Genomic DNA, 19,990 nt, shown 5'->3' on the forward strand with positions numbered 1-19,990 from the left:
TTTAGCCAGGACTCTCCTGTCACCACAGTCCAAAGGGCAGCCCAGGACAGACTATCTATTATCTTACTATATACAGTCAGTGTTTGGTTTATCAACATGGCGGACTCCATGAAAATGGCTCATTCTAAGGTAATAAAACACAAGTATTCCTGTATTCAGGTAATTATACACTAACAAAAACATACCTGTAACTATTATATTCCATTTCTGGCAATAGATCCTCCTAAATGTTACACACTGGTCTGTAGGTCTGTATGCCACATCAGATGCCTCACAAAACAGGATTGCTCAATTCTGGCACCAATGTGGGCGGTACTGACATTTGGAGTAGCGGAGACGTTTTTTCCCAAACTGGAAGGAAATTTCAAATAATGTGTGTGTGTGTGTGTGTGCTTGAGTGTATGAGAGATGACCTGTGGCTTTAGGGTCGAAGTGGCCTGCGTTTGACGTGTTTTTTATACACAGGTGGTGTTCTTTTTTCTAAAAGACATACTGTATACTCCCACAGCTGGCAACTCTGTTCCACTAACCACAATGTTTCACATTCAAGTTTAGCTTTGTTCTTCTCCCACATTTGGTCGAACATCTTTTCACTTCTTTTTTTCAATCCCTTTGTTATGTCTAATTATTCTAAAGACTAGAATAAGTTATTTTAAGTTAATAAATTATTATCCATTTTAATTACCCATTTAACTCTTGTTAATGGCCTTTCAAAAATCTGACCTGGTTATAGGAACTGGGCAGAATCTCTAATGTATATTCTTTGATTTGAATCCAATAATAAAGTGTTTCTGACTCATAATGAACGTGAGATTCTCTTTGCACTCTGATGGTCTACTATTAGCTTAGTAATTAATAGTTCTCATTTTAACTGACCTCATCATACTTTCCACTGAAGTCAAGTAAAAGTGGTTAGAAAAACAAAACTGCATGTTTCATGTTTACACTAGTAGCCCCAGTGGCAAATGGCTCTATCCTGGCTGGGTGGAAAGCAGGTGAATGCCATGCCCCTGTGTGCGCGCTCGCACTTTCACACACACAGACACACACACACACACACACACACACACACCTATGAACAAGTCTTTTGCACCTGGCATTTTAACTGTTAAAAAAAAGGACCGCTCAAGATGATAAGAAGAGCATTATCAAATTATGCAGTTTTGGGAGAAAAATTCAAAAAACTGTGCCATTCCCGCATTTTCCATGCGTACTACTACACTTAACACACCCCCAATTACTTTCATTTAGCCTGTTCCAACACTTTTTAGTATACACTACTACTGTATAACTTAATCCTTTTGAATACTTAGCCTGTAAATATTTTATGTAATGATATATATGTACAATAAAAGTTGAATAGACCCTTATGATAATGACTGTAAGACTAAAAGTGTTCTTGTCAAAGGGGGAATTATTCTGTCACATTAGGGGCTGTGTTAAGATACTGCCCACTTAACTGTTAAAGCTTTATGTATTGGAAGAGAGGGGCACCCATAATGATGAAACATAAATCAAGAGCAGGGATATTGTAAAGGGATATTGTCATTGTAAAAGATCTTCTGTATAACCTAATATAGACCTATTTACACCTCCCTTCCAGCCTTGCAGAGGTGGTTAACAGGAATGTGTTGTCCAGCTAGTAGTGAGTGGGAGTAAAAGGCTCTGAAATCACAACCACATCCCCAAAAGAGTTGATAAACACATCAGTTCTCATCATTCGGGGGGATTTTTAAACTCAAAAACAGTCTCAATTTACCAGCTTTCTTCAGTAACTTTCCATCTGAAAAGGGCTCCCCTGAACTGGAGCAAATGCTCTATATTAAATATCTATATCAAAATATGAAGAACTCTATGAACTCTAAGTTTATAGTTGGTAACTGTCTATCAGCTATCTGCTTGCCTCTCTAAAGTTCTTGCTTTAGTAAATTGGGGGCATGTGAACTGCAGAAAAACTGGATTGTAACCAGCTGATAGTTAAAGGTTGCAATGGGCAATATACTGTATCAAGAATTGGTTTAGAGGTTGTTCTGAGAAACGTGTAAAACGTGTATTGATTCTGCTGTTCAACAATGAAGATAAATGCTATCAAATTGGTAGTAATTTTCGAGAGCTTGAATTACTTTGTAAACATGCAGTTGGGTGTGAGGACACTGCGTGACAACAGAGTTTCCCTTCTATCTATACCTATATAAGGTCAGGCATAGAAATGAAACTCAAGGGAATCCCTGTCTGACTTTGCATGTGTGACCGTGAATCACAGTGTTTGAATCATCTTGGCAATGAATATCTTACAAGTTTCTGACCAAAGACTGACATCATTACTACAAAGACCTAACTCCATTCTGTGCAGTTTAACCTTGGCCAAAGGATCATATGCACACAATGAAATACTATATGCTGTTAGCCACCAGCTGGATCACCAACTCGACAAAATCCAGGGGCTTTCTGGTTCTCTCTATTGAACCAACCCGTATTTCCACCAGTTTTAAGCAGGACCATTGTAATCAAGGATTTGTCATCAACAGAGAGCGATGCACAATGCACAGCCTGGAGAATATGACATGCCCACTTTGATTCCCAAGGAAATCTTCCTATTTCTTGGCTCCATATGGAAACAAACCAAACCTTTGGGTTCCGAACCAATTCATTTGGGGTCGAAACGCTCAGAACCAGGTGCATGAACCAATACAGAGGATGTTCCCTGTTGGTGGACCGCCTCAACTCCACCCACGCTCCACGCATTTATTAGATGTCCATTTTAATTATACATGATATGGTCCATACCATAATGCCTGCTGAAGCCACACTAGAGTCCCTGGAGTCCAGGTACAGCAGTGCCTCTGAACTCCTCTTGCTAAACGGAAGCTGCAGTTTGTTGCTCGTCTTATGGTTGCATGGTGCATATTTTAAATTCAACTGTGTTAAAATAAATGACCTCACAGCAAACCCGAATATATAAAAACACAATGCACACAGAAAAAGAGGAACAGGGTAAAAACCGTGCAGCTAATTTTTGCTCTGCAGGGCCTGTGAGTAGGTTAACGCAGAAGAGACATTCAGTTCTGTATTGTGATTAATTGTGAAGGAACAGAAGGCTACTTTAAGGCCTTTGTTAAAACACAGGTCAAAGTGGGAAAAACACTGGTAAGTGTAAATAAGAAAATTAATAACTCCCTGTCACACACATGGATAACTGGGACACTTGAATTTGAACAGCCAGGCTTAACGTTATTAGTAATAACACCCAGGCTATGCTTTTACTATTGTTACAACTCAATATGTGAAAAGAAGACATTTTAAACATAAATAATAGAAAGAGAAACAGATGTCTTGCTGTTTCTCTTAATGGTAATGCTGAGCATATGAGCTGCAAGATTTGTTACATACATTTATAACACACACCATGAGCAGCTGGCACGGTGTTAAAACCCGAATGGGAGCTGTGGTAGTTGAATGCTTAAAAATTAAGTTGTGTTGTCTTACTTTAAAATGACAAACGTCATGTATGGTGACATTTAAGTCGTCCGGACAGTACTAATACCAATTCTCCTAAACACTATGAGCTTCTCATAAAGACCTTGGAGAAAACCCCACGGAGATAAGTCACGTTTAGAGGTACTGAAACGCACACAATGGATGATGCCTGTTATAAGTAAATGGCGTAAGTAAATTGCGTAGGACTCTAGTTCCGCGGTGTCACGTGGTACAGGGACCGTAGTTGCTGCCTGGTAACCACGCAAGCATAATCGTGGAATATAGACACAGACACGAGCAACAGATTGCTGCAGCTTCACTTCATGAATGAAGTTCCCAGAAGCTACGAAACTAGAAAACGGTATGAATCCGATGTTTCAATTAGCTCGATAGCGTGCGGAGGCGTAGCCGGCTGGCTAACTTTAACGGAGGCGGTGAGCTAACGTTAGGTTCGCTAACTAGCTGGTGTTATTAGCCCCCCTGTAGCCATTGCTTAGCTTTAATGCTGCACCATAACTGTTCAAACACGATTTAAATCCGTACCATGTTATTAGAAGCAACTTCTTAAGCAAAGGGGACAGGGTGCACGCATGCTGGTTTAATAAGCTAACGTTGTTTCGACACTAGCACGTTAACTTATAACGTGATATTACGATATCAGCAGTGTTTAGACTGCTTCAAATACACTAAATGTCACCCAACAACCATTGGTACAACTACTTATAGTTTGATAGAACTTGAGCGGTCATGTGGTCCGATGTCGGGTCTTAAAGTTGGTAAATCCCCTTGCTCCAGGGTCGGCACAAAGTTACATTACCTATTAGATTAAAGCCTAACCAACGCTGGGTTTAACTGAAGTTAGAGATATGGCCCCGTTGTGTGCCTCTCATGGGTTATCGTCACAAACAGGGACTCTGAGGTGCTAACATTCATTTATATGAGGAAAGTTTGAACAGTAAAACGTTTTAAGGTATGAAGAACCATTAAGCTATATCAGTACCATAGTGTGGTCCTTTACAGTGTTATTTGTTTGTATACTACAGCTTCCTCAGCAACAGTACATTATTGTGGCTGAAAGATGCCCCACGGTTCAGATGATGCTCGCAAAAAGTTCATCCTGACCACGACTGGAAACTTCTATGGGACAAAGCCTTCGCCGTCCCTGGCTGACAGCCCAGAGCTCAATAACTTCTTGGACGATGGGAATGAATTTGTCCTGTCCGTCAGCAGACATGACAGTGACCTTCATTTGTCAAATAAGGTAACAACAATGGTTGCATGTTATTACAGTGTTAAAGTTTCCTGGTGTGGCAGAATTACCATCGTGAAAGAGGGATTTGCGCTCAGGGCTCATAAGGCAAATTGCCCTAACGTGAATACTCATGTTTTAATGGTAAAATAGAGTAAATAAACCAACACTTACAATGAATAAGTCACTCAATAAAAACACCATAGAAAAGAGACATTACTCCCAAAAATGCCTTCAATTCATTTGACCCTTGTCACTCATTCTAAGTAGAAACAGTTTTTCACTGTATGTGTCAAATTAATAACCTGGTTGCATGTATATGTGGAGGTAATGTAACTTTATTCATGCATCATACTTAAAACAACAACAATTAACCCATCATATGTTGGCTTAACAATACATTTTTGTCTTTCATCTTCCTTTGTCAGATTGAAGCATCGGGGGACAGCAGAGAGAAGGTGTTGGTATTCTTCAAGCTGCATCCCACAGTGATCACAGAAGACAACCTTCACCAGAGTCTCCTTGTGTCATCCATGCTGGAGTCTCCCATCAACAGCCTCTACCAGGCTGTAAGACAAGTCTTTGGACCTGTGCTGCTGAAGGTGAGCCTGTCCTTGTGTATTGAAGAATTCCATAGATGCTTTTTGAAAGATTTAGGCTTCGGTAGTAACATCAACCACAGTGGGAGATTCTGCTAAACCACACAGTCAACGACATTAAAGACACTAGATATAGCATTTTTGAAGCTACTATTTGGAACATATCTCAAGTTGGAATACGTTTGTAGACTATTAAAATTAAAAAGGAAGAATAACCTGAGCTAATTGGAAACAAATAATTGTGAATTAATATTACCACACCATTGTAATATATGTAAATACTTTTTTAGCGTTTTCCCTCAAAGCTTTTGATATGGGATTTCCCAATAAGGCTGGAGCAGCAAACGAGACTATTTAGTCTTAAACTTGAAAAGTATCACTCTTTCACTTTCCTCAAGGATGAGCGCTGGCGTTCAGCATTTGACCCTAAGCTGGCAGACCTGCTGAGTGAGCTGGAGCTTGGCTTGGGCACAGTGGTCCGCCAGTCTGGAGCAAAACTCTCTGCCAAAAAGGGCCGCACGGAGGAAGATGTTTTTGGTATGTGTACAAATATACAACATCTTGCTAATATGTACAAAAGGTAAGTGTTTACCAAACCTGTTTGGATATAAGTGACATTGAAAAGTTATTTCTTACTGCTGGAAGCAGTTGTTACCCTGTGACTTTATAGTGTGCTGTATTAGACTAATAAATGCATACAAATATAATACGTATTAACAGGTGTATGGCTAAACATGATTTGCATTTGCAACTTCCTGTTGCCTAGTAAACTAACCCCCTGGAGACCAAACTAAAAAAAACTCTTAACTGAATCTGTTATGAACCAGGATACATTCTGATTTGTTTGAAGATGAAGATGTACTCACATTTTTCCCACGTTGTGCAGGCATCCTGACTCCCAGTGATGAGTTCCAGTACTGGGCCGATCTCTCTGAGTCTGCAGAGAAGAACAGTGTGAGAGAAAGGGCTACATATTTCACTGAGCAATTTAAACCCATACAAAAGGTATGCATGCACATATATATGTATCAGGACTGGCTTTAGTGTTATTACATTTCCTACATATTGTTTTTATGTGTATACATGGTGGTTACTAACTGAGTTACTATTATTGAGATGTGAATTATAGTCTGTAACTCTAAGCGATGAGTTTAGTTGGTAAAAGAAAGCCATTATATCTTGTGTCTTAATATTAACATGTTTAGAAGCTTATATTCCAGTTTGCAGTGAACTCACTGGGTAACTAAAACTATGTGTCTCTTTGTGTTTCCACCAGGAGTATGGTGGTCTAGATGGCTTGTCTATGTCTGATGTTGTGGACCTGGTGGAACAGAGCAGAGACAGTCTGGATGATGTTTGGAGGCAGACTGATTTTGAGCCTTATCCAGAAACACGCATGGTCCGACTCATGGATGTTATTGGTGGGACTCTCACACATACACAAACCAAAACCATGAAATGAAAAACAAACATTTGCCGATGTGATTTTTTTAAGATACAGTGTGTGTAAAGATGTACATGTCTGGTTGTTGATGAAGTGCACATGTTTTGAGAAATGAAACCAACTTTGTTTTCCTAGGAACTCCCCAGTATGTAGTACCTAATGTATATACAGAACATGGATTGTCAATAATCAAATATTTGGCGTCTTTCTCGGTGTGTTTGTTTATGTATAAGGTGGAGCCCTAGGAAGATATGTGCAGAGGAAGCTAAGCGGCCTTAAAATCTTTGAGGAGCCATTTGTATCGGTGAGAGAGAACGTGAGAACAGGCGTTGCAGTCTGTGAACAATGGGTCGTAGCCTGTGAGCATCTGACTGGACAGGTATAGACCAGTATAAAATGGGAGAAAAGTAAAAAAATTTCTGTCATAATAAAACACCTCACTTAAACTGTAGAGAATACCTTTTAACATACAATTTGGCTAAATCAGCATCTTGAAGCTAGAAGGAGATCATAAGGTTGATTATGGTAAACACTGAAAACATGCCTTTTTTCTCAGGTATGGAAGAGACATGCCCCCCACCCGTGGAAGGGAAACAAGCACTGCCCCCAAACTCTTCATTGCCTTGCAAAAAGATTAGATGAGGTAAGATATTGTTCTGATCCAGGGTCAAGAAAACACTTTCTGTAGAATAGACATTAGTGCACATTTTTCCTTTTCTACGTGACATTGTGATACAGTGGTTGCATCACATTCAGTGCTTAAATTATACTTGCAAGTATCCTTTCAGTTGTCCTTTCCTTGTTCCTGCACATTTGTAAAGGGATTTCACTTGTGAATGGAATTTCCACTTGAGGTTTATTTTGAGCCAAGAAAAAGGAAGGAAAAGCATAAATGGATTTATACAAATTTTCTCCTTAAAATACTTCTTCTATTATTAAAGATTATATGTTACATTTATAGTACTCTTTGTTAAGCACCTTATTGATCCAGAAAGTAACCCACTCACACCGGACATTCACGAAATGTTCATGCATGCACAGATTTGATCTGATGAACTTTTGTCTTTACACACTTTGTGAAATGTAATGGACTTAAATGAGCCATTGGAATGGGACAGCCTTATCAACCCTTTATGACATGTTTTGTCTTAAAAGGCAGACCATGTAGGAGTGAGGCCCTGAATTGGGACACAGCCTTTGATAAACTATCTGCTCCTAGTAGCTGTATTTATGCATAACAGTGTATGTAGAACAGACTCATTCCTCTCAAGACCACTGCTTAACCGTGGTACAGACCTACGATGCTGTTAAAACCTTACTTGACGTAGCAAATTGTATCATTTCCCTTGTGGACAGAATCTTAAGTGTGGGAACTATGTAATATCTGCCCTGTTAGCATTTACCATTAGAGGTTTGACATGGACTTTTAGCGAGCTTACTGTATGGACATCTCTATTTTTTAGAATTGAAGTGTGTCTCCCATACCCGTACACACAGTATCTTAGAATTAGTACTATAATCGAATAACTCAGTCACAGATTGTAAGTCACATTGTGGAGATAGATAACGTGAATTCCCTCGCTCTGTTTATGTATACCAGGTGGTAACTCTGCGTATGGTTCATGAGAAACTGCTGCGTCTGCTACCAGGAGGGAAACAACAGGCTCTGACTTCAGATCGTGTTTTTGAACCTTTCTCAGGACTCAACCCTCTCCATTACAATCCCTACACTGAGGTTAGTTGTGGGAAACTGTAAGTGTGCATGTGCTTGTGAGAATTCTGAATTACCCTGAATTAGCCTTCTTCATGCCTGCACTTGGCAGTGCCAGTGCACAGTGACAGCGCCTCCATGCAGGCATGATATGGTACGGGTACAGGTTCTTCATTGTGTGTCGACTTGATGCCACTCCCACCAGATTACCATCCAGGCTAAGGGGAGTTTGATTGTTTGTTATATGTTTTTTAGCCTCTTTGGAGAGCAGCAGTGGCTCAGTTTGAGCGGCTAATGGCTCCGTCCGAGCAGGAGGTTGCTGGCAGACTAAAGAGCTACATTGCTGACGTGCAAGACAACCCACAGCAGGTAGTGAAACTTACTACTTCAGTTCATGTTGTAAAATATTGTGTGTGGGTGTGTGTTCATGTGGGAACTGACTCTATGTGCCTGTGTATGTGTTTGCTTGCTGTCTAGCTGTTGCAGGTGTTTCAAAAACACAAGGAGTTGATCCGACGTCCCACCATCAGCAAAGAGCTGCAGTCAGAGAGAGACACCCTGTTGGCCAGACTACTGGACTACAACAAAGGTACATAGTTCTGCCTCAAAGCACTTAACTTTGTTTCTGTTTCAGGGAAAGTGTGACAGTGAGTTAATGTGCCTGCACTGAAGCATAATGCATAACATTTTAATGAACCTAGTTCATCCTCTGTGTTCATGTGCTTAAATGCCGCAGTTTAGTGGACTGGTTTTGAAGAATGCTGCATTTATGTTATTTTCTCCAGACCAGAGGCTTTCAGACTGTGAGGTTGCCTCCCCAGGGGTGTATGGGAGAGTTAATGGGGAGGTGCAGAAAGTGTGTCCTAAAAACAACAGAAAGTTAGTCATTGTCCCATTTATTAACACAGTCAGCTTGGGAGTACCTGTGACACACAGCTCATGTAGGCAAATAAGGTACTTTCATACCCATAGAGGCTTAGTCTCAGAGTCATAACTGAGTCAAACAGATTTATTTTAGACGCTGTTGTCTTAGTGTTGTTGGGGGGGGGGGGTCCCTACAGTGTGAGACTTAGAAAACCCATGGTCCAGACTGTAGAGTCTTTAGTCTAAACGTCAGAGAGTAAATGTCATAGAAAAGGCTCTATCCTATAAGTAGCAATATATTCTTAGCTGAAGTACAGGCTGCTTACTCATAGTAAGTGACTTAGAATAAGTGAATAAAGTTTTAGCTGGATATATAAAATGATGTGTATTATGTAGGCAAAGTCAATGGTGACACATTGTTGTTCCTCATCTTTGAAGCCTTTCTACTTTATTGATTTTCTTAGGCCTGAAGACTGACTTTGAGAGTCGTTGCCATGGAGGCCCTGGAGAAAAGTCTGGGCCACTCATTGGCAGGAACCTCCCTGAGGTGGTCAACAAAATTGTCTGGGTCCGACAGCTCATACACAGGGTAACTGAGTTTGTGTGTATGTTCACATGTGCACATATACTGTACTGTATGAGACCAACAAATAAACTGACTTCAATGATTCAATGATTTTCACATAAAAGAATGAGCTTTTATCAGATAATTAGCTAGATGGTGATGATACTACAGGTTTTTACTGATGTTACAATTACAAATAGGCCCCATGATGATGGAAGGAATAGTATATACTGATTCCTTTTATATTGGTCTGCTTGCTTTCTTACATTAGGTTGAGGACTCTGTGCGCATAGCTGAGGCACTGCTTTCAGACCTGTCTGGGTTCAAAGGATACTTACATTTCTGTGATGACCTGCTAGAAGGTCTCAGGGCATATGAACAGGAGCAGTTCGAGGACTGGTCAAGAGAAATACTGTCTGGACTGGCTGACCCAAAGTCAGGGATCAGGTTTGGTCAACACCACACACTGTGACCTCAACTAACAAGACATACAAGAAAAGTTCAGAGCAACACTGAATTTCATCACTGAAACATGTTCATCTTATTTAGCACATTGATCAAGGGCACTTGTATTGGAATGGGTGCGGGTTTCAGTGGATCTTAAATTCTGTATTTCTCCAATTTAATTGTCTCCCTCTGTATAGTCTCCAGGCCAGTAACCGTGTTATGGACCTGGACCATGTGGACGGCAGGCTGAAGATCCAGTATTCAGACAGACTGGTCAGTCTGCTCAGGGAGGTCAGGCAGCTTTCTGCTCTGGGCTTTCCTATCCCAGCGAAGATACAACAGGCTGCTAATACTGCCGACAAATTCCACAGACAAGCTATTGTCCTTAAACAGGTCAGAGTGCAGGTCAATACACACTGTGTTTTCCTCATTTATTTATTTCTGTCTCGTTATTTCTGTAACAAAGTGTCTCTGCGTTGCAGGTGGCCCATTTCTACAACACCATTGACCAGCAGATGATTCCCTCTCAGAGACCTATGATGCTTGGTCTTGCCTTGGCCTTTGAACAAGTCATCAAGGTATGTGCAAAGCTGTAAATGACTGATGAATGATGCATGTTAAATGTTATAAAAAATGTGTTATGATTATTATTTTTTTAATGTTGGAAATTCAAAGCTGCCAGTTCCTAACTTTTATTGTGAGCATGCATCAAACAAAAAAGATCATTTTCTTTACTTTTGAAATTTTTTATAGGAAAGTATAGGAATTGTAGTTCCTGAAAGATATTTTACAACATTTTTTAAACAACAAACTTGTCATCTAAATATTGATCCTGGCCTTATTTTGAATCTTGGCTTTGAAATAATCTTTCTGCTTTTCTGTCTCAGAATCCTCGATCTCAGTCGAAGGAATCAGGTGGTAAACTGCAGATCACTTGGGACAACCCCAAAGAGTTGGAAGTTTACATTACCAAGCTGCAGTCTGCTGCTGAGAAACTCTCCACCGAGAACAGGAAGTTACGCAAATGGCACACTGACTTTATTGACAAGGTATACTACAGTATGCGGTTATATTTTGACCTCAGTTATTTTATTAAATGATTAAATACAGAGGCAGTTGACATTAATTTAAATAATCTTCTTTGGAACCACAATCTGAGATTAGTAATTAAAGTCTTGCTCTTCTGTGTATTTGTTTGCACATCTCTGGGTACATTTCTCAGGTGGTGACACTGATAAATGTGGACCTGCTGAGACATCAGCAGCGTTGGAAAGATGGCCTTCAGGACCTCCGTACTGGCTTTGCCACTCTGGAGGCTCAGGTATTGATTACAGTCAGAAGTATATGTGTCAAAATTATTTTTAGTGCCCTTTACTAAGCTTTTTATTGGACATTACACAACCTGTACAACAAATCTTAATTCTCCTCCTTGGAAAGCTAATGCATGCTTCGTGTGTGTGTAGGGCTTCAGGTCTGATGATATGCAGGCATGGCGTCAGCACTGGAACCATCAGCTATACAAGGCTCTTGAACACCAGTACCAGACGGGACTGGAGGCTCTGAACAAGAACCTGCCTGAAATACACATAGACCTCACTTTCAAGTCAGTACACACAGTTTTAATTGTCCAACTTTCTGTTTTCGCTCTTTCTGTCTCTTTTCTTATTCCAACTCTCTCTCTGCCTTGTAACTCCTTTTGAGTGGGTTGTCATCTTTTTCTCTTCCTCTCTCATATATAAAGTATTTTATTCTCATTTTGAACAACTAGCAGCGACTTCTGACTTTCTTCCCCCACCTGATAATTCTCATACTTATATCATATCACAATTTCTCTCTTTGACTGTCTTATCTTTCCCTTTCTTTCTTTCTTTCTCTCTCCTACAAAGACATAGATGATTAGTGAAAAGTGAATAAAGACTGAAATGTACCTTTTTTCAATTTGTCCTCTCCTTCTTGTGAATAGGCAGGGCCGTTTGCAGTTCCGTCCTCCATTTGAGGAGGTGCGAGCACGCTATTTCAGGGAGATGAAGCGGTTCATCTCGATCCCAAACCAGTTCAAAGGGGTCAGTGCCCAGGGGGAGGAGCTTATCTTCGGTGTCATGATTGATAGGAATGCCTCTGGGTTCCTCACCATCTTCAGCAAGGCCGAGGATCTCTTTAGCCGCCTGCAGGCTATACAACACAAGTTTAAGGTGCCTGAACAACAGATGATTTTGACTAATTATGATTATGATTAGATTATTAATCAACCCTCCTGTTAAAAAGCATCTGTATAATGTTAAGAGAAGCATGGCAATTTTCACTATACAAAATGAAACTTTGACCCTACAGAGATCTCAGCCTGGCCTCAAAGGTCAATTTGATATTGCCCAATAGTTGTAGAATACAATATGATTAATAGTTTCCTCTTGTAGAAAACTTCTTATGGCTCTGCACCTTTTTTCTTTATATATTTCTTTATTTTGGAAGGGGCTTATTATGCCTTTTAATTGATTGAAAAGGTGAAGATAGACAGGAAGGGGGTTGGCAGCACGCAGCAAAGGGACTCAGTCCGGAATCTAACCCGGACTTCTGTGTCAAGGAGCCAGCCTACATAGAGTGCGTGATCTACCAGGCGAGCCACCGTGCGCCCCAGGCACCACACCCTTTTCTCATTAAAGCTTTACAGCGAACCCCTGCTGTGCTATATTCTTTGAAAGAGATTATTAGTCATGCTTCTCTATTTATGTACTAAAGCTCTTTTGTTTTCCTTGTCAGCATTTTCCCCCTTCATACTACTGTGATAGAACAGTGAGCACTGTATATTACCTTTTCCCTCTGTCTGCAACCATGCATATCTAAATTGTAGGGGGAAGCCCTCAGCCAACACCAGACTTCTCTTTTATCCCCCCTTTACTTCTGTTTTTATTTAGATGTGTGACGTGCAGCTTCTGTCACCTTTGACACACACATTTAAAATTGGGAAATGTGCACTGCAGCTAACCACATTTATTCTGTGTATCGGTGTGTTGTAGGAGTGGGTGGTGCTGGGCCAGGTCGATTTAGAGAAGTTAGTGGAGAAGCATCTGAACTCGGGGCAAGACTGGGAGAGAAACTTCAAGGCCCTGAAAGCCAGAGGGAAGGAGTCAGAACGTCTGCCCAGGTACACATCACACATAATAAACACAAGTAAATATAACAGAGTTCTACCTACTTAATAGAAAACCAAGCTCAGCCAAAATATAGCACCTTTTTCCAAAAATGTTTTTTATATATTCTTTTCATATATATATAATTTTTAATAATACTTTTAAATACATATTAATTGCAAAATAGTGAGGAAAACCCACACATATCAGGAAGCATATAATTGAACATATAATCACACTATCATTTATTTCGATCAGGCAGATCACTTGTTCGGAGTCAGAAACAGGTGACAATTTAACAGCGTGGGAAAGTGTGTTTAGAAGACCAGACGTCAAACCCCGACATGGAATTTTAAGAAAATTTTGAGCTCACGGATCACTTCCAATGGTTAATTATCCTTTTCACATCCTTGTTTTTTTAGCTAACTAATCAGACTCATTTCAATCTGGAATCTCAAAGTTTTTCTTATACCATTTTTTCCCTTGTTCTTCTTCTGTTCAGTTCCTTAGTTGAAAGGTTACATGTTAATTGATACCACAAACAGTCAGGAGAAAGTAGACTGTATCTCAGTCAACTATGAGCCAGTAAAAGCCAGTATAAAAGTAAACACTTAATTTAATTTATTAGTGGCCTATTGATTCCTGCTTTCTGTTATCTATAGTTATGTTTGTGTTTAAGCTACTAATTTTAGGTACTTATTATTACTGATGCATTTCACTGATTTAATACTATATAATTAATGGCCTCCTCCCAATTACACTACAGCCCAGAGTAACATGCAGGGCAGCTTCTCATGACTACAACTTCTATAAAAGCCCACTTGTGAAGTCTCACATTCATTCTACAAGACCTTAATCTTATAATTCTTTGTTCAACTTTAAAAAAAGATCCAGATCTCGTCTTCACTGTAGCTCTCTTCTATTAATCAACTTTAGCCAGTGTCTCGTAGTTCTTCTAAAGCCATTTGTAGCTGACACGTTATTTCCCCTAGCAGGATTAAATTCACTTATTTGATTCATGAAAGGTCACATGTTAATTGACACCATTAACAGGAATTTATTAATACATTTAACAACTGACAGGCACTGATCTGTTCCTGCTTCTTCCTCCTCAGTCAGGAAAAGGTGGATTGTATTACAGTCAACTGTGAGCCAGTAAAAGCTGTCATCGATGACCTGATCCAGAGGCTGTTTGACCTGCTGCTCTTATCACTAAGAAGGTCCATACAGGGTAAAGACAGACAACTCAATTGACTCTTACTTTCATTTCTTTTAGCTTTGATTTTGGTATATGCACGCCTGTATATTGTGACCAAACACTATATATGTTAAAATAGCATTTTTGAATAAAGTTGTGTAATTTACATACATCAAAAGACAAATCTTTTCCCTTTCTTTTTCTGTTCTTGTTTTTTTCGATTTTGTTTTTTATTCTCTTGAACCAATGACATCCCCTCTGCTCTTACTTTCTCTTTCCCTTTCTGTTTCCTTTTTAATTTGTGCGTGTCTTCTCTCTTGCTTGCAGGCCACACACAGGCCATAGACAGTTTTGTGTCAGAGTCAATGGAGGCCTTGTCCACTCGACCAGAGAGCATGGAGGATATTGGTGCGGCCAGTGGCAAATACAGCCAGATACTAGCCCGCAAACCTGAAGTAAGAAAAACACACTCCTAACTCTGGCTAGGATCTTTCTTAAATGATAGTTCTAAAGCTTGAGGTTTGTGCAAAATAGGTCTTTTTTAGTACCAGTCAAACAAATGTAACTCATTAGCCACTACTGTCAGTAATGTGACATACATGAATTCATAAGTGTACCTACCTACCTACCTGCCTACCTACCTACCTACCAACTGTATATTGTATGTATGTGCATAGATCCTACCTCAGTTCCAGTGTGCTGAGGAGAAGAATCGCTTGTTGCGAGCAGTTGCTGGGGCCGGCCTGGACTCGCTGTCCTCACTCAGGGCCAAGTGGGACAAACTGGAGCTTGTGATGGAAAGCCACCAGCTCATGGTCAAAGAACAGGTAACATAAACTCACACATATTGGATTATGGTTTAAAAGCTTCTCATGAGGAATTTTCTCCAACATATTGGAAGACTTTTTGAAGTCTTTCAACTCTTCTTTGCTCCTTCCATCTTTCTTTCCCTTTGTCCTTTGTCCCCAAACACTCTTCCTTTCTTCCTCTGTGTTCTTCTGACACTTGATTTCTCTTACACTGTTCCTTCCTTAGGTGGAAGTGATGCGTAGTAATGCAGCTGGTCGTATTGACGCCTACAGGGCGGATCTGGAACGGTTTAAGGCCCGCTGGGACCAGCTGAAGCCTAAAGATGAGATGCTTGACACTGGTGACCATGCTGCCCTTCTTGCGTGCCTCCAAACCATTAGGGACAAACAGCAAGAGTTCCAGGAGCTCGAGCTTGTGCGCAGTAAACTCCTGTAAGTTCTGTTTTAATATGCAAGTTTATATGATGTGATGTGTGTTGGGATAAAATGTGGCTATGCTGTGGCCAGAGATGTGATAGCCGCAAGCCTGCTGAATAATTCAGATACACTATAAAGGGTTGTCAACTGCATCTTTATTTAGATTATTATTGTCCTTGTGGTTCCTGCTTCTGTTATTTATAGATCTTTTTTGTATTTAAAGCTACTTAGTATTATTACTGATGTTTTTCTATCTACCTAACCTGAAATGACGAGAAATACTATATTAGTCATGGCCAACTCTTAATTACACTACAGCCCAGGGCACCATGGACAGCAGCTACCAAAGACTATAACTTCTATAAAAGCCTACTTAGTAGTAGTTCTCCCCCACCAGACCAAATTTCAGTGCCTTTACGGCAGGTCTACACCGTCAAAGAAATGAAAATTGTGCATCTTAATCTCCTCTCCTTTCCTTTCTTCTCCTCTCAGTGAGGACTGTACTTATTTTGACTTGGAGGCTCCAGATTTCTCTCTGGCGGAAGAGACAAAAAGAGACATGGAGCAGTACAGTCAGATGTGGGGTCTGTATGAGGAGTGGCAGCAAGGCTTCACAGAAAAGGCCCAGGAGGACTGGATCACATTCAGGTAGTGTGGTCATGTTGAGGCCTTCTGTTTATGGATCTCAGTCCTCTTAATTTGACACTACTGTCTAATTGTGTGTTAATTTGTATGTTGCTGTTATTTTGCAGGAGTAAGACATATGTGTTTGAGGAGTTTCTATTTACGTGGCAGGACAGACTTAGAAAGCTGGAGCAGCCTACTGCCATGTCTGTTAAACTGCAAGGAGAAGTGGACAAATACAAGGTATACAGCAGTACAGTTGACTTTCTCTCAGTTTTAGGGTATTTGTTATAGATGAACAAGGCAATGTTGGAAAAACTATAGGTGAATGGTGGTTAAAGTAGATCTCATTCCACACCTTTGGTTAGTTTTTAGTATTTTATTAATTTAGAATTATGTTTTTATTTTTAAACTTTTCCATCTACATTTCTAGAACATGGTACCAGTGCTGAAGTATGTGCGTGGGGAGCACCTGTCCCAGGACCACTGGTTGGACATGTTCCGTTTGCTTGGCCTTCCAAGAGGGACAACTTTAGAGAGACTCACCTTTAATGACCTCCTTGGTGTGGCAAATACCGTCATAGAAAAGGCCTTGGAGCTCAAGGTATGTACATACACACACACACACACACACACACACGCACGCACACACACTCATGCTAATACTACATATACATACTGGATGGAAGGACGCACTTCCATAAGGACACACACCTCTTCGTCTTTTGAGTTATGGGACTATGGTCACTCTTAGATTTTGAGTGCCTAACAACATGTTTCCGGCAGTCCACATAGAATACCTACATCTTTACTGTATTTCATTGAAGATTTGACTGAATAAGGCAGAGGTAAAAGTTATTGCCTGCCACCTCAGTGGAGTAATAGTGGCTTGTACTGGTATTATCAAATGTATATAAACTGGTGAATGAACACAAATCATGTGTGTGTGTGTGTTTGCATTTAGGACCTGAACAGTCGTGCTCAGGCGGAAGTGACAATCAGAGAAGCCCTGAGGGAGCTGGACTTGTGGGGAGCTGCAGCAACCTTCAACCTCACTGAGTATACAGACAGCAGCAGGCGCACCCTCACCCTCATCAAGGACTGGAAGGATATAGTCAACCAGGTAAACACATGGGCAGACAAATATGGACTGCATGTAAACACAAAACACACACTAACGTAAATTACAGTTAATTGTAACAGGTTATAGTTTTATTAGCCATACTTTGACAATAACATACTTGTACAAACAGATGGCATATACCCAAATGAAGAGAAGGTTTTACTGGTTTTTGTTAATTCCACATCCCCACTAACTTCTCTCAACCCAATTCAGGGATTTCTCAGTCATCTACACTGAGACCCTTTGAGTTTTAGAATTGATTTTAAGATGCTGCTTAACACTTCTAAAGCACATCTGTGCTTGGTCCCTGGTCTAAACAGGTCTGAGTGTGTGGGTATGTTGTGCACCACAAGATGTTCTGATATAGTAACATGCAAAACAGGGAGTGATACAGATATTTCAGATGCAGATGATACACATGGTAGCCTGATTACTGAAAGATGCAGTGCAAGTTTCCTGTTGGATGTCTCTTACACGTTTTGTTACATATTTATAAATAAATGTTATGTTAAATATAAAGATGTCTCTAACTCTTTAACTATTCTGCCCCTGATAAAGGTGTGAGCCAAAATCTTGGCAATAAAAATTTTACTACTTTATTATACTTTTATTTATATAAAAAATCAATGCAGTACATTAGTTGGTATACAAAAGTGAATACTGTAGACAGAGCAATGCTTTAAAAACATTTACTATAATCATCTGAAAAGGCTCCCTCAGCTGTTGTTATTAGTATTTACAGGGTCAGAATTTACCCTTGTTTAATTTTTTCTGATTATTATTAACTTCTAGGTAACATTTCGTAGATAGATTTGGCACAAAGGCACAAAAACATTTTCAAGAAAATGCAGGCATATCTACTGGCACCATTAAATGAAATGTTAAGAATTAGAAAACATTGGCTTTATCACCACTCTGTGCCCATCCAGGTGGGAGATAACCGCTGTCTGCTGCAGTCTCTGAAAGACTCTCCCTACTACCGCAGCTTCCAAGACAAGGTCAGGTCAAAGGCTTGAATCTATGAATATACTTTTATCCTCTTTGAGTGCTCCATCTTCATTTTTGGGAGAAGTAACTCTCCCCAGACATCCTGTTTAATAAAGATACAAAATGTGTTAACATGATCAAATGCATTGCTGTAGGTAAAGGTGCATGGTTTGTGTCGTTTGTGGTTCACAAATCCTTGAAATGAAGCCGCACTAACCAATGTTACATGTATATCCAGGTCAGCCTGTGGGAGGTACGTCTATCAGACTTAGATGAGTATCTGCTGAGTCTGAATGCCATCCAGAGGCGCTGGGTTTATCTGGAACCTATTTTTGGACGAGGGGCATTGCCCAGGGAGGAGGCCCGCTTCAAACGGGTTGATGAAGACTTCAGGTACTGTGTGTGTGTGTGAGAGAGAGACAGTGTGAGACTGTTTCACATCACAGCTTGAACCTTTGCTCTTTATTGCAAATTGGTTGTCAGCTAGAGTAATGTAGGTACAATGTAGATCTGTTAAATTTGACCAAAAGACAGCAAGAGCACTGCACGCTCTCATATTCATTGTACAATTCTATCCCTACATCCTGTACTGATTTTCAATTGTTATCTTGTTGCACAACATATATGTTTTGATGTACTAAAAACAGAAAATTAATTTACTGTTTAACCTTCAAGTGTATTATGGCTGATATTCAGTATACTATAGGATAGTTTTTCTGGGACATGCATATTCAGCAACAAAGCACTTTCTCTGTATGCGACAGGTCTATAATGTCAGACATTCAGAGAGACAACAGAGTTGTTTCTCTGAGCTCGAGGGCAGGCATCAGAAACTCCCTGGTCACCATACTGGATCAACTGCAGCGCTGCCAAAAGTCACTTAATGAGTTCCTGGAGGTACACACACACACACACAGGCATTTTTCCACGCAAAGACTACATATGTACAAAATGAATTGTAAGCATCACAACGATTTTACAACTTGTTTTTTCTGCGTGTGGTTATCTTAGGAGAAGCGCTCTGCTTTCCCACGGTTCTATTTCATAGGCGATGATGATCTGTTAGAGATTCTTGGTCAGGCAACCAATCCAACTGTCATCCAGTCACACCTGAAGAAACTCTTTGCAGGTCAGAAAACTGTTTTGTTCTATTCTGTTTTCTTTTCTCTAATGCTGTGCTTTAGCCTGTTTTTCCATTATGTTATCTGCTGCTGTTCCTGTCTTCCTTGTTTCCTATGTATCATCCAGAGGTGGGTAGAGTAGCCAAAAAATTTACTCAAGTAAAAGTACTGTTACTTCAGAATAATATGACTCAAGTAAAAGTAAAAAGTAGTCATCCAAATAATTA

General features: G+C 40.1%; 1 protein-coding gene across 1 annotated transcript in view; it reads left to right on the forward strand.

Moving 5' to 3' along the window:
* Nucleotides 1-3,738: 3,738 nt before the first annotated feature.
* Nucleotides 3,739-19,990, forward strand: part of LOC118341759 (cytoplasmic dynein 2 heavy chain 1) — a gene marked incomplete in the record, with an annotated part of 105,682 nt that continues 89,430 nt past the window's right edge. The window contains 32 exon segments of the mRNA XM_035680126.1: nt 3,739-3,838; nt 4,521-4,738; nt 5,155-5,328; nt 5,724-5,862; nt 6,212-6,330; nt 6,602-6,746; nt 7,003-7,148; nt 7,326-7,412; nt 8,370-8,504; nt 8,736-8,849; nt 8,958-9,069; nt 9,809-9,933; nt 10,181-10,356; nt 10,554-10,749; nt 10,839-10,934; nt 11,244-11,405; nt 11,579-11,677; nt 11,820-11,959; nt 12,320-12,548; nt 13,371-13,498; nt 14,600-14,715; nt 15,010-15,137; nt 15,360-15,509; nt 15,718-15,923; nt 16,401-16,556; nt 16,661-16,775; nt 16,966-17,136; nt 17,497-17,655; nt 18,585-18,653; nt 18,881-19,035; nt 19,407-19,539; nt 19,654-19,771. Of these exon segments, the coding sequence (XP_035536019.1) occupies nt 4,556-4,738; nt 5,155-5,328; nt 5,724-5,862; nt 6,212-6,330; nt 6,602-6,746; nt 7,003-7,148; nt 7,326-7,412; nt 8,370-8,504; nt 8,736-8,849; nt 8,958-9,069; nt 9,809-9,933; nt 10,181-10,356; nt 10,554-10,749; nt 10,839-10,934; nt 11,244-11,405; nt 11,579-11,677; nt 11,820-11,959; nt 12,320-12,548; nt 13,371-13,498; nt 14,600-14,715; nt 15,010-15,137; nt 15,360-15,509; nt 15,718-15,923; nt 16,401-16,556; nt 16,661-16,775; nt 16,966-17,136; nt 17,497-17,655; nt 18,585-18,653; nt 18,881-19,035; nt 19,407-19,539; nt 19,654-19,771 (4,381 nt within the window).

The sequence above is a fragment of the Morone saxatilis genome, unplaced genomic scaffold (genome assembly GCF_004916995.1).
Source record: "Morone saxatilis isolate NCDOM2014 unplaced genomic scaffold, NCSU_SB_2.0 Contig8, whole genome shotgun sequence".
NCBI lineage: Eukaryota > Metazoa > Chordata > Actinopteri > Moronidae > Morone > Morone saxatilis.